This window comes from Pelophylax lessonae (genome assembly GCF_965119305.1).
Source record: "Pelophylax lessonae genome assembly, chromosome: 7".
NCBI lineage: Eukaryota > Metazoa > Chordata > Amphibia > Anura > Ranidae > Pelophylax > Pelophylax lessonae.
This window is the reverse complement of record NC_138774.1, coordinates 214,993,879-215,009,750: the sequence shown is the minus strand read 5'-3', so window position 1 is coordinate 215,009,750 and position 15,872 is coordinate 214,993,879. Positions and strand designations below refer to the sequence as shown.

Below are 15,872 nucleotides of genomic sequence, written 5' to 3'. Positions count from 1 at the left end.
TCGTGTAACATATACTCCATAAAATCCATCTGCCCTTAGCTCTGGCATGCAGGCCAGGAGGGCATGCTTAGATAATAGAACCCCTCCTGAAGACTCCTGAGCTGTATGACATAATTTGCCTAGACCAGAAAAACAAAAGTAACTAAAGAAATTAAAAAAAGAAAAAAGTTCAAAACAAGTAAATATGATATACATTCCTATTAATTTACTAATGCTAGCAGCATAAGGATTAAAAATAGTCAATGTTGATTGACAGAGTGTTCTACTTTAACACAGAGAATGCATTAGGGTAAAACACATTTAGGCTTTAGTACCACTTTAGCAACCAATCAGATCCTGTCTTACATTACCTAAAGGAGGTGAGTTGCTATGAACAGTACATTTTCATTGACATAACTTCTTCTGTTGGTGATCTGAGCAGACTTCGAAGGTTACCAGCCTCCCTTAAATGTTGCCCATAAACCAGCCTTCTAAATTAGAATAGACTTTATCCTTGGGCAGATGAGGATATCTGGAACAGATCATACAAAATCTCTCCCTCCAATCATTGTATATCTTTACACCATACTCCTGCTGCCAGCGGAAGTATTGTTCATAATGCTCTGTCTTGATGGTCTTTAAAAATTCAGCTAGATCTTTGGCTGACGCAAAGTCAGAGACATGAATAAAAGAGTCTGCAGGTATGAATTTCTCATAGTTTTCTCGTGGTGGGCCAAGCACTACAGGGACCGCCCCAGCTAGGAAGGAGTTTTTCCAAAGTTTCTCTGTGATGTAGTCTTTATGGACTGAATTCTCCAAGGCGAGGTAGAAGTAGTAACGGGATATGGTGGGAATAAGGCACGATGAACACAGAGGCTTTTTACTGGCTTTTCCGTACACATCCACATTGAGGTATTTTGAAAACTCCTTGAAGAATTGCACCCGTTTTTGAGTCTTGTGATAATTACTAACAGCCCAGGTTAACAGGCCCGTCTTAGCAGAGGTATTAAAGTGCATGTTTAATTTGGGAACCAACTGCCCATAAGGTACGAAAATGTCTGAATCCTCTCGGTAGGTCAACGTCCAGTTGAACATGTTGTTCCATTTGCCAAGGTTCTTGGTGTGGGATGGAGACTCTAGATTTGCCCAAATCCACATTTGTGCAGGGTTCCTTGGGTCAGTGGGCATACAAGAGCCTTTATTATTTAATTCCCTATGGTGAAAGACCACCACATCACTAAGGTTCAGCGTGTCCCTATTATCTGTCAATCTGCAGTTTTTGATGTTATAAAGATCTAGGCAAACATCTCCTGAGATGTTAAGGGGATGGTGGAAAGGCCAGTGCCAAATCAGTACTGTGGTGTAAACATCCTGTGAGGTAGTCATGGCTTGTTCAGAACCAGAAGTAAAAAGTACAGATTGTATATTCCATCCTAGACCTAACAGCACAAAGATGCTGCCTAGAGCCATCCAATTTCGTAGACCATGCATTTTGGGTAACACCATTATGGTGTTGCTGTGGAGAGAGAAGATCTTTATTAGACAACTCAGTATAGTAACTGACCATTTATATAACAGCAGAATATTTTAAATGCCCACATCGGAGATATCTTCATTTGCTGGCTTTTTCTTGAGCCAACCACTCAAAAATGACTGATCAGCATGATGGCCAAGTGACTAGTAAAAAAGGCAGTTGCCGGGTTAGTGCTTTCTGAGTCGCTTACCTGAAACTAGTATGCAGACCTGGAGTTCGGATTCTACAGACTGAAGTTCAAAATGAATGACAGACTGCAAAAGAGAGTAAGACAAACCCCTCCAAAATTCTTCAAATATATTAATTGTAAAAGGGTCGTGCCTGAGCATGTAGGCTTTTTACAAAATAATTTAGAGTTGGTGCCTTGGGACAAAGAGAAGGCACATTTATGAATGACCTTCTTCAGCTTCGGTTATACAAAGGAAAATGCTACAAAGCTGTATTTTGTGTAATCCTGATTATTTTCTAGGATTGTTAGTGCCATGTCACTACATAATGCAGTATTTTCCTGAAATACCTCAGCTGGCAGGGCCGTCTTTTCCACTGGGCATACCCGGCGGTTGCCCGGGGGCCCCACTTGCCAAGGGGCCCCATGGATCGATGGATTGATGGCATGTGATGTCCCACTCCCTGGTGGTCTAGGGCCCCCCCCCCCGTTCCGTTGTCCGCCGGGCGTCCAGCCCCCCCCCCCCCCCTGTTGCTTCCTCCCCTCCGGTCCGGAGTCCGGCGGCGGCCGTGGGTGGCTCGAGTCTGCACTGCACACACTGGTTGCTAAGGCCAGCCCGAATGGCATCTAGCAACCAGTGACGTGAGCAGCAGAGCAGACCCAGGATGCACAGCGCCTCCGCCGCAGCAGAGGACTCGGAGGAGGATCCTCCTCCTCGTCGGCTCTCCTCCTCACTCTCCTCTACTCCGGCTCCGTCCGTCGAGTCGACCCTAGAAGAAGACTGGCTCCGCCTCCTTCCACCTCCTCCCATGCCATGTGCAGCCGTGTAAGGTAAGGTAAGTCTGCCAGACTGCCACAGCCTGCCAGTTTTTTTTAACTCATTCTCAATTCTCATGGCATGATGTGAAGTGATAATGATGGCAATGTATGATGATGGGATCTAATCGATGTGACAGTGAGTGACACAAGAGACAGTCAGACAACTACTACCTGTCCTGGCTGGAGGATATACTACCTACTATATATTGGTCCCTGGCCTATATGTATATAGTAAGGTATATATTATCCTCCAGGTAATTAGTTGTACTCTCTTGTAGTATAGTGTTACCTGTAATGTGTATATAGTCTATATACATATTACAGGGAACACTATATACTACAAGAGAGTACAACTACTACCTGGAGGATATATACCTTACTATATACATATTACAGGGACCAATATATACTACAAGACAAGAGACAACTACCTGGAGTATATTATATACCTTACTAACTATATACATATTACATGGAACACTATATACTACAAGAGGCTCTTGTAGTATATATTGGTCCCTGTAATATGTATATAGTTAGTAAGGTATATACTCCAGGTAGTTGTACTCTCTTGTAGTATATATTGGTCCCTGTAATATGCATATAGTAAGGTATATACTCCAGGTAGTTGTACTCTCTTGTAGTATATAGTGTTCCCTGTAATGTGTATATAGTCTATATACATATTACAGGGACCACTATATACTACAAGAGAGTACAACTACTACCTGGAGAGGATATATACCTTACTATATACATATTACAGGGACCAATATATACTACAAGACAAGAGACAACTACCTGGAGTATATACCTTACTATATACATATTACAGGGAATCCTATATACTACAAGAGACTCTTGTAGTATATAGTGTTCCCTGTAATATGTATATAGTAAGGTATATACTCCAGGTAGTTGTCTCTTGTAGTATATATCGGTCCCTGTAATATGTATATAGTAAGGTATATCCTCCAGGTAGTAGTTGTACTCTCTTGTAGTATATAGTGTTCCCTGTAATGTGTATATAGACTATATACACATTACAGTCGCCCTCTTCCTCCAGGCACCCCTCCCATTGGCCGCCGGGCTATCGCTGCTCCACAGGGGGCCCCAGTGCACTGCATTGCCCAGGGGCCTATAAGGCTCTTAAGATGGCACTGTCAGTTGGGACAAAAAAACTGCATTAAGGCCTTTAGATGGCACCGATGATCATAGGAAATAAAAATGGTTCTTCTGAACCCTAATATGTACAGCTCAACCCAACCAATGCTCACTCTTTATTAATTTTGTAGAGAGTGGGGAAGATTTAGAACCTCCGCCAGATGTTCTTTGCTATCGGTGTCCTAGCTGAGGAGATTAACCACTTCAGCTCTGGAAGGTTTTACCCCTTTCCTGACCAGAGCACTTTTTGCAATTTGGCACTGCATTGTTTTAACTGGAAATTGCGCAGTCATGCAACACTGTACCAAAACTAAATTTTCATCCTTTTTTCCCCCCCAAATAGAGCTTTCTTTTGGTGGTATTTGATCACCACTGAGATTTTTATTTTTTGCAATACAAATGAAAAAATGACCAATTTTTTTATTAAAAAATTATATTTTCTACTTTTTGTTATAAAAAAAAATCCAATAAACTCAATTTTTGTGATACATTTAGGCCAAAATGTATTCAGTGACATGTCTCGGGTTAAAAAAATTGTATATTTATTGGTTTGCGTCTACAAACTATGGTACATTTACTTGAATTTACGCAGCTTTTAGTTTATAACTGCCTATCTCATCTCTTGAGGTCCTAAAATGGCAGGGCAGTACAACCCCCCCCCCCCATTACCCCTTTTTTAGAAAGTAGACACCCCAAGGAATTGAGCCCACTGAATATTACATTTTTTTGTCACAAGTGATTGAAAAATGACAAAAATAAATAAATGTACACAAAAGTATCACTGAAATGTTATATTTCTCACACATGCCATGGATATATGTGGAATTACACCCCAAAATACATTCTGCTGCTTCTCCTGAGTCTGGGGATACCGAAAACCAATCACTGGCTTCAGGCTTTCTAAGGGCGTAAATTGTCGATTTCACTCCTCACTACTTATCACAGTTTTGGAGGCCATGAAATGGCAAGATAGTACAAAACCCCCCTAAATGACCCCTTTTTGGGAAGTAGATACCCTGAGGTATTTTCTGAGAGGCAAGTTGAGTCCATGGAATATTTTATATTTTGCCACAAGTTTCAGGAATATGACAATTTTCTTTTATTTTTTTTTTACACAAAGTTGTCACTTAAATGCTATATTGCTCACACATGGCATGGATATATGTGAAATTACACCCCAAAATACATTCTGCTGCTTCTTCTGAGTAAGGAGATACCCCATGTGTGAGACTTTTGGCAGTCTAGCTGCGTACAGGACCCCGAAAACAAATCACTTCCTTCAGGCTTTCTAAGGGCGTAAATTGTTGATTTCACTCCTCACTACCTATCACAGTTTCGGAGGCCATGAAATGCCAAGACAGCGCAAACCCCCCCAACTTATCCCTTTACGGAAAGTAGACACCCCAAGCTATTTGCTGAGAGGCATGTTGAGTATTTTACAGCACTCACCTTTTGTCAAAGTTTTGAAAATTGAAAAAAGGAAAAAAAAAATATTTGTTCTTTCTTCATTTTCCAAAACAATTGAGAGCTGCAAAATACTCACCATGCCTCTTAGCAAATACCTTGGGGTGTCTACTTTTACCCTTAGAAAGCCTGAAGGCGTCTAGACTGGCAAAAAGTCTCACACATGGGGTATCCCTGTACTCAGGAGAAGCAGCAGAATGTATTTTGGGGTGTCATTTTACATACAGCCATTGCATGTGTTAACAATATATCATTTAAATGACAACTTTGCGCAAAAAAAAAAAAAAAGTTTTGTAATTTTCCCGAAACTTGTGGCAAAATATAAAATATTCCATGGACTTAACATGCCTCTCAGCAAATAGCTTGGGGTGTCTAATTTCCAAAATGGGGTCATTTTGGGGGGGGGGGGGTTGTGCTATCCTGACATTTCCAAGCCTCTGAAACTGTAATAGGTAGAGAGGAAGTAAAATGCGCAATCTACGCCCTTAGAAAGCCTGAAGGTGGTGATTGGTTTTCGGGGTCCTGTACATGGCTAGGCTCCCAAAAAGTCTCACACATGGGGTATCCCTGCACCAGAATGTATTTCGGGGTGTTATTCCACATTTACCCATGGCATGTGTGAGCAATATATAATTTAGTGACAAAAGTGTAATTATCCCGAAACTTGTGGCAAAATATAAAATATTCCATGAACTCAACAATTTTTTTTTTGTTCCCACAGTATTTGTGCAGAGATTATTTTTTTTTTTTTGGGAAAAAAACCTTTTTTGAATTCTAATGCACAAAAACGCACTATATTGCCCAAATGTTTAGAAAAATAAAAAATCTTATGCCGAGTACATAAATACCACACATGACATGCTTTAAAATTGCGCACGCCCGTGCAGCGGTGATAAACTACATACATTTTAAAGCCTTTACAGGTTATCACTTTAGATTTACAGAGGAGGTCTACTGCAAGAAATACTGCCCTCAATCTGACGTTCGAGGTGGTACCTCACATGCATGGTGCAACTGCTGTTTGCATATGACACAAAACCGATGCGTTGAGTTCGCCTTTACACGCAGACACGAGGGGGGGGGGGGGGGTCAGGGATGCTTTCATTTTTTTTTTTTTTTTTATCATTTATTTTGCCCTTTCATTTTTTTTTTTTTTTTTTTTTTTATCATTTTTGTAAATCCTTCGTAAACATCCCCTATGATAGCAATAGGTAGTGACATGTATTTTTTTTTTTGGGAAAAATTGGGATCTGTTAGGTCTTTAGATCTCTCCTCTGCCCTTAAAGAATCTGGCCACATTAAGGTCAGTGTGATAAGATGCTTTCCCAATTTTCCAATAGGGCTGTTTATATCCAGGGAAACCGAAGTCATAAAATGCTCATAGCTTCTAGTTTCTTAGGCCATAGCGATGATTGGAGCCATTCTGGTCTCAGATCAGCTCTATGGTCAGCTGGCATAGGCACCGGCTGCATTCTTGAGGTCCCAGTGGGACAGAAGAACCTGAGAAAACCATGGTAGGTGGGGGGAGGGGGATGTCCCCTCCCACTGCTTGTAAAAGCAGTCTATCGGCTAATTAGCTGCTAGAATTGCTTTCACATGAAAGCTGACCGCCAGCTGAAAAAACAATACCAAGATGTCTAAACCTGTAGGCATCATACTGGTATACCCACTCAAAGTCCAGCAACATACCAGGCCCAGAAAGGTTTTAAATTCAGGAACCGTTATAGGTTTCCAGCCATATTGTCTGGCAAGGGTCACATTTGGATTTGCAGCGATAAATTGATTAGCATACAAATTGCTTTGGTCCACAATAGATCCATACAGATCTTCCATGAAAAACAGCTAAAAAAAATCAAGGGGAGTAAAATTGTCTGTTTCCACCTGAATACCGGGTTAGCCAGTGAATAGGGGAAGTACGAGGGCTGCAGAATCTGTGGGCTGCCAATCAGGATTTGCAAGTGCATCAGGAAAGATACAATGGGCTCTACGGGCCTGCGTTCAAATTCTTTGTGGCTGCGGGACACTACTTGTGATAGCCACCGCACCAGCTTGAACTGCACTTATGTGACTCGCCACGTCAACAAGTTATACTGCAGTGCTGGTTTGTCTACGGCTAGGCCGTTGGTGCTCGCCAGCTCACCAGAAGGTTGAGCGGCACTAGTACCGACACTCGGCTGCATACGAGAATCATGCAGTTGTTGCACCTCTGCAACAGAAGAATGGGGTCAGGTACGCCTGACCTTAGCAGGGACCTCTACTCCATCGTCAGCTATCTGTCAGGATGCCGCTGCTCTCTACAGGTTCGTATACTGAGCCTGATTCTGACAGCGAGGCTTCCCCATCGCTCTCATCTGTCATGCTAAGTATCCTTTAGGCCTCTTCACTAGAGTACCTCTGACTTGACATTTTGGCCAATAAATTTACAACTACCTAGTGTGACTCGCAGGTAAAGCACCTGGTTGTCGAGGACTGTTTGAATCGCTATGAAAAAAATAACTACTAGTGCTAGCAGAGATCAGGTGTGACTCTGCTACCACTGTGGTATTGTGACCGCTGTGCTGTGTGACAGTGATCTATTAATACTGCACTAAATGCAGGTGCTGGCAGGTGTCGGGGCTGATCCTGCTAAAGCAACGTTTTTGGGAACACTAAACTATTGGGGACTCTAGTATAGTTCTGATCAGATCAAAGATATTAATCCGTTCAGACACTATACTAGTAATGGAGGTATATAGTTTGTGTGTGCTAGTGTTACTGGCAATGAAAGGGTTCAAATCTGACACAATCTGGGATTAACCATAACTGATGCTGATGCTAACGAACTGGTGTCACCCGTGACACAAATACAGTGATCAGAAAAAAATATCTGTACACTTTACTAGTGACACTGTGACAGGGAGTGAAAAGGGTTAACTGGGGGGCAATCAGGGGGTTAAACCTTTTGAAAAAAATATGTGGCGGGACCCTGACGTTATACTTAGACCAATGAGCGTGCAGTATATATATGCGGTGGGCGGTCCTGGACAGGTTAAAGTGTTACTAAACCCACAACAGTAAAATCAGTCTGTATAGGCAGTAAAACATGCTTGTTATACTCACTGTGGAAACTAAGTGGAAACTAAGGGGTTAATCCTCTGCATTGTGTAAAAAGGCTGTTTGATCCTGTCTTCTCTGATCCTCCCCTTCCTTTCCTAATCCATCTGCTGATATCACAGAGCCGTAGGAGGCACTCTGCACATGCTCAATTTGGTGTGTCTTGCTAGAGAGTTGTTTTTTGTTTTTTTCTCGAGGGTGTATGTGATTAGCACAGGGCCAATCAGCACTGTCCAGACAGATGGTCATGCGGCCTCATAGGACAGTCAGAGGAGAATGAAAACTCTAGCTTTACCCAGTGCTCTGCTGGAAACTGATAAAAATCACAAGACTGCTATATACTGCTGATGAGAAAATGTATTTAGCAGTTTATATTTACTAAAATATTTGCATTTCCATGTTCTGTGTACTGTGGGAGACCAGATATAGTGAATGCAGGCTCCTGGGTTTAGTAACACTTTATTCTTCCTGCCCACAGGGTTTTGCAAGGTTAGGAGGCAATGGGATGATCTCTCTGATGGGGAAAGAAATACAGTGCAACAGAGTACATTTATTCAGTAGAGCAGTAAGGGGTTAGAACATCTGTAATGTTTTTGTTGCTCTTCTGCTTTTCCTATCCTGGTGACACTCACACCTTCTCAATTCTCCTCTTGGTGTCAATGGGACAGGAAGCAAGTAGGAATCTCCCCTTTGAGGACTTCTGATTTTTAATCCTCGTACACACGATCAGATTATCAGATGATCTTTCGTCTGTTTTTTGTTGCATATTAGTCTCATATGGAAAGTGAAGAGGTTACTTTCATATGAAAATTCTCGTATGACAGAATTCAACTTCAGAAGTGATGTCATGTGTTGGATTGTTTCGTATGCGTTCTTTCGTTTCCGAGCATTCCTAGTCTTGCTCTTATGATTTTTCGGAATTAAATGAATTAATAAATGAAAATCGGACGTTGTGGTCATGTATGATAAAAACTGTATAGCCTGCACATCCAGTTTTTGTCGTCCGAAAATTTGTAATTGGCTGTTAACAGCACTATACTAACGACCCAAAAATCGGCAAATCGTTCATTGGATGAAATTTTACTTCCGATTTTCTTATCATGTGTACGGACCTTAACTACTCTTTCGAAAACAAAACGGAGACTTTTGGGCCACACAAAGGTGGGCAGAGGCACCCAAAAAGTAGAGGAGGCTATAAACTTAGTTTGGAATTATGGCAAGGAGATTTCGCCAGGCTCCGCCAATATAAAAAGAAAATTCATTTTGGATGGACAGGCCCTTTTGAAATGAAGGAATCAAAAACAGAGTGGTTCTAAATTAAAAATGCAGCAAAATTCAGGTGGAAAAAAACTACTCTTGCATATTTAGACAGCAAATAATTAAAAACAAATGAGAAACAAAAATAAATAAATAAATAAAATCAAAATCCTTCAAGGCAGGTCACTGTCAGAAGATGCATTCAGGGCATACTTTCTTTTGTGCAATAATATGAGAGGAGTGAGCAGTGATTTCCAGCTGATTCAGTTCTAGCTCACTTTTCATGCAGTGCCAGGATGGGATGCAGTAAAGCATGCTTAGAATGCAGAGGTGTAATGGGCACCATGTCTGCCAGTGCTTCTGTTTCAGACCAAACATTTTCAAAGCCCATTATTGATTAGAATGTCTTTATCGATCAATGATACTTTGATCATTTTGTACAGTTTTCAGATGAAATCCTTTATAGTTTCCAGCCATCTCTTAACCTCCCTGGCGGTATGATTATGTCAGGAATTCTGTACCAAAAGCGGTACAATTTTTTGCATGGAAATTTGGCGTTATGTATTATAGGCCTAAAATTCTTAGTAATTACTGTCCTAAACCTGACCAAAACAAGACTCTAGTGGATATCCCAGATGTGATAAATTTGAAACACAAACGCATGAATTATAATCTAATCAATAATATAACTTTATTATATAATATAATATATTATATATATATATATATATATATATATATTATATAATAAAATTATATTATTGATTAGATTATAATTCATGCGTTATATATTATATATATATATGTATATGTGTATGTGTATATATATATATATATATGTGTGTGTGTGTGTGTGTGTGTGTGTGTGTGTGTGTGTGTGTGTGTGTGTGTGTGTGTGTGTATATATATATATATATATATATATATATATACATTGCTGCTGCAGGGAACGGAACCAGGAAGTCCTCATACCGATGGACGAGCGGCGGGGATCTCGGCTGGCGATCACAGCAATTGGAGATCATCGCTGGATCACCAGGAGAAGGTAAGAAACACCGCTGCTCGCCCTGCACATCTACCCCGAACGTGACTCGGGGATACCGATAATAGCATGGAAAATCCACCCCGAGTCACGCTCGGGGATACCGCTAAACAGGTTAAAAATAACTGGTCTTTCCCTAACGCTTAACCCCATTTTCTGTATCCTGGGATATGTTGATTCCAATACATTGGACTCCAAGCTAATCGTTGCAGTTTTAAGATCCCTTTTTTTTTTTTTTTTTTTTTTGCACGAAAACGTATTGCTTTACAATGGGTATCCTCTACTCCGCCATCAGTAGATGAGTGGAGATCCAAAGCAAATAAATAGATTTTGTTTGAGAAACATACATACCTCTCTTGCAACGCTTTACATAAGTTTGCTGCAATATGGTCTAGTTGGATGGACGCGATGGGCCTGTCTATAAGTGATGGTTCACATATATGCAATGCGGGAACCCTGCGATTCCACTGCGGGTTCCCACATCGCACCCGACTCGCAGTCAGTTCACACTGCCATATGCAAATCGCTGGAGGGTGTCAATACAAAGTTAACGACACCCCCAGATAAGTTCACATATCGCAGTGCAAACTGTCGGTTCGGACAGGAATCGGACACCCATGCGATCGGATTCTGGTGCGGACCAAAAAAGGGTCTTGCATGATTTTGGTCCGAATGCGATGCAAATTCTGCCATATAATCTGTATTGGTGACTTTGCATCACACAGACATTGCATGTGATTTCCAGAGCAGTGTGCTGCGAATCACATGCGACGTCTGACATCGCATATGTGTGAACCGGGACTAAGGCTTCGTTCACATCTAGGCGTTTTTGGGCAATGTTCTGCTCTAGGATCAGCTCTAAAAACGCCCAACAAGACAAATCCCATTCGTTTCAATGGCCCCTGTTCACATCTGAGCATTTTGTCGCAAAACACTGGTCGCTCAAAAAAGTACATTATTTTTTGGCAGATTTCAGGCGTTTTTATATTGGTCGCTTGTCAACCCTAAAAACGCCTGCACAAAAACGCTGAAAAACGCCTGTAAAAATAGCAACGCCTAGATGTGAACGTAGCCTTACTCTTAGTAGAGAAAGTTGCTCTTTTTGTTACTTGTGGGATATTTATTAATTTGCCCAGTATGTTAGATTGACATTGATATATTTAACTGTAACTTGTGGGCTTACTGATGTATTTTTGTCTTTCTTTTTTTTTTTTGCTATTTGTTTACATTTTTCTTTTTTCTATTTTTAGCTCTTTAAGAGCCGGTTCACATTAGCGCGACACGACTCCTTACTACTTCGGGGGCGACTTGTGCATTACATTGCACCACGACTTCGGAGCAACTTGCAGGGACTTCACATAATGGAAGTCTATGCAAGTCGCTCCGAGGTCGCCCTCCCCGAAATAGTACAGGACCCTTTTTCTAAGTCGGAGCGACTTGTGTCGCTCCTATTAGAACAGGTCCTGTAGCGGTCAATGGACCGCGACTTATCAGGCTGACAAGTCGCGCTAATGTGAACTGGCTCTAATCCTCAAGGCTGATTCACACTAGTTCGATGCCAGACATTGCATGTGATTTGCACTGCATTTCTGCACAGATCACATGCGATATCTGTACGATGCGAATTCAGACATAAAAACTGTATGGCTGAATTTACATCGCATTGGGACCAAACTTGTACTTGCCCACACGCATGCGATCCGGTTCTGAAAATCCCGCTGCGCTTTGCAAACTGATTGCGGGGTGTCGTTAACTAAACATACACTCTGCAATCAGTTCACATGAACAGGTTAGGATTTTGAAGCGGTGCGAATTTGCAGCGAATTCGCTGTGAATTTGCACCGCATCTATTGTGAACCGGCCCTGACAATGTGTCTGTTATTCTGTACTTGTAGAGAAAAAATCTCTTAATAAAATTTGATTGAAAAAATCAAATAAAAATAACAGTTCTACAACAGACCTAGGGGCATATTAAAGGGGCAGTCCATCTATATATTATTTTTCATTATTTGAGTAAATGTTTCTTTGCATTCTCAGGGACCCTATTGGTGAGATCGTGTTCAGTTCCTAAATCGGCACACCTGTTGTTACTATTATATAGGACTCCCACTCTTCTTGGATATTTTATTTTATATGATGGTGAGAGAAGCTGGAACACACAAAGGGGAGCAGGAAAATCTGATAATGGACACTGTCCGAGTCCCCAAGGCTTACAAGAAGGCAGCAACTAACTGTTATACCTTCAGCTGAAACACCACCTTTTAACAAATTGGACTTTTACTTAAAAATGATTAAATCCAGGCAGATTAGGACACCTGGATAGGACAGGGTTAACCAGCTAGCCCCCAGACCTCCTTTTGCAGGGTCAAACACAGAGGGACAATTAGGGTTTTAGGCTAAAATTTTTATTTGTAGTATGGGTTACTGTGGTTAGCTCTAAAGTACGGTGGAACAGGCTTTATTACAAATTGCAAATTACAAATTCAGTCAATGACTCATAGATAATCTGCTGGCTGCAGCGAGGGATTTTTTTTTTTCTTTTTGTTAGTTTGCAGAATTGAAATATTGAAGGAAAAAAGAAAAATCCAAGATATTGGACGAAAAATCCAAGATATTGGACAAAAAATCAGCTCATTCTTTTTAATGAAATTCATGATCCGTCAAAGATGACCATTTTGGAATATTTAAATTCCTTAAATTACATTTTGGGATTCGTTAAATGACATTATCTTAGTATTCAGAAAATTGCAACAGGGTGTTTTATCGGTGATAAAGCCGAGATCAATGCAGTGAGGAAAATTACAATCTGCAATTTTTAATAAAAATATATACTATATAAATAATTCAAATAATAAAAATATATTGGTCATGAAAAGCTATCTGACATTTAGCAATCTGTTTGCTTCTTTGAATATGATAGATTTTTTTTCTCCCCCAAAAGCATATATATTAAAGGTCACTTACCAGCGTGTGGGCACCAATGGACAATTAATTGAGGGCAAAGTGCCCGGAATCTTTATTAGAAGCTTGCCTTGGCTTGGAGATCATTATAACACAAAGCGAGCCTGTTCTCTTTGCATTTTGCACAGTGTTTCTCACCCCCTTCTGGGTTGCAGGCTGTGGTGGAGCCTGTAGGCAGGTGTCTTGGTGGCAACTCCTCGGAGTGTCCGTGTAAAGGTGTCTGCACTTTTACAGCTGCCATTGCACTCAGTTCCTTCTGCTTTTTGGCTATGTGTGCCCTCCTTCTTCCTCTTCAAAGTACTGTGTAAGATGTGCTGCCGCGCTCAGGAACACTGACTCAGTTCAGTATGTATCAGCACTGGTACACATCTGGGTAACGCAATGGCCAGTATATCTTTAAGAACATGCAGATTGATTGCTGGCTGTTGTACATACAGGACTGTTTTTCTCTCTCTAATACGCTTTTTTTTTTTTTTTTTTTTTTTTTTTGGGGGGGGGGGGGTTTAAGTACAAACAGGTATTTTTTAATACTTGGCTTGTAAGTTCTTGTTTGAAGAGTGTAGGTTTTGGATGCATTTACAAAAATAACAGCTCACTATGTAGTGATAATACAGTTCTAGTTGGAGCCCCGTGAGCTCAGTCATCCTCCTGGTTTTTTATGCCTTGGATGAGAGAGAGACAGAGTTCCCTGCCATAATTCTCAACTCCGGAAATAAAACATTTGCTGCCACATCTGTAACACATATATGTAAAAAAAAGAAAAAGGATTTGAGTCAGACTTTACTGGCAAGATGGGGAGTACAGCAGAGTTATGTAAAAATATACATTTTTATTACATATTTATAAAAAATACAAAAGGTACAAGACAAATGGGCATAAAAACATTGCTCAATGCACAGAACTATGAGATCATCTGTATATTTATCAAATACCTAAATCTATGGTGGTATTGTACCAGAATGTAAATTACATTACAAACAATCCTCATGAGTTAACGTGTTTCAAAATTAGGCTTCTTTAGAACGAATTATCTATGTGTCCATAAGAAGCTTAATTGTGAAACGCGTCAACTCATGAGAATTGTTTGCTATGTAATTTACATTCTGGTGCAATGTTTCTATTTGATAAATATACAGTTGATCTCCTAATTATGCGCATTGAACATTGCTTTTATGTCCCTTTTTTTTCTTGTAAATTTTGCATTTTAATATACACTATATTGTCAAAAGTATTGGGACGTCTGCCTTTACACGCACATGAGCTTTAATGACATCCCAGTCTTGGTCCATAGGGTTCAATATTGAGTTGGCCCACTGTTTGCAGCTATAACAGCTTAAATTCTTCTGAGAAGAATTTCAACCCAATAGAACACCTTTGGGATGAATTAGAGCGGAGACTGTTTGGGGATGGCCCCTTCCTGTTCCAACATGACTGCACACCAGTGCACAAAGCAAGGTCTATAAAGACATGGATGAGCGAGTTTGGGGTGGAGGAACTTGACTGGCCTGACCTCAACCCAATAGAACACCTTTGGGATGAATTTGAGCGGAGAATGTGAGCCAGGCCTTCTCATCCAACATCAGTGTCTGACCTCACAAATGCTCTTGTGGAAGAATGGTCAAACATTGCCTTAGACACACTCCTAAACCTTGTGGACAGCCTTCCCATAAGAGTTGAAGCTGTTATAGCTGCAAACGGTGGGCCAACTCAATATTGAACCCTACGGACTAAGACTGGGATGCCATTAAAGTTCATGTGTGTGTAAAGGCAGACGACCCAATACCCAATTGACAATATTATATATGTAATAAAAATTTATATTTTTACTATAACCCAGCTGCACTCCCTATCTTGCCACTAAAGTCTGACCCAAATCCCTTTTTTCTTTGTACAATTCTCAACTCTCAATGCTAATAGGACTCTGACCCCATAGTCATTTACCTATAGACCTTGAGCCAGGACAATTCCTACATTATTTCTGTTGACCATTCCAGTCCCAAACTTATCCAATAATTTATATTCGATCCACAGCGGCCAATTTCAGCACTGTTCTTCAAGGAGTATTCAAAGGCACATCTCCAGCTAAAGTTGTTACCAAAAGCTCTGTGACAAGTTTGGAAATTTTGTAGCTCATTGGTAGTTTATTCCACGCCAGAAGTACATTTCACTGCTTTTTCTGCCCACTTTTATTTTATTTAAAACAAAGTAAAAAGTTTACACTTGAACAGTTTCCCAGTCAGGGGGAACCCACCATCAATGCAACAAAACATTAAATTCAGCTTTGTGGTTCTCTTTGCAGCTTCACTGCTCAGGCCTCATGCATTAGTCCTCCAGACCATCAAACAGTCCCAGTGCTCGTGCAGAAAACGATGTAACTTTGTTAGCTTGACTGA

General features: G+C 40.7%; 1 protein-coding gene across 1 annotated transcript; it reads right to left on the bottom strand.

Annotated features, from left to right (window-relative positions):
- Positions 1-271: 271 nt before the first annotated feature.
- FUT7 (fucosyltransferase 7) lies at positions 272-1,485 on the bottom strand (the record flags this gene model as incomplete). The annotated part of the gene is made up of 1 exon (XM_082264218.1): positions 272-1,485. The coding sequence occupies one exon, from the start codon at positions 1,483-1,485 to the stop codon at positions 445-447; it is 1,041 nt and encodes a 346-aa protein (XP_082120344.1). The 3' UTR covers positions 272-444.
- Positions 1,486-15,872: the final 14,387 nt, after the last annotated feature.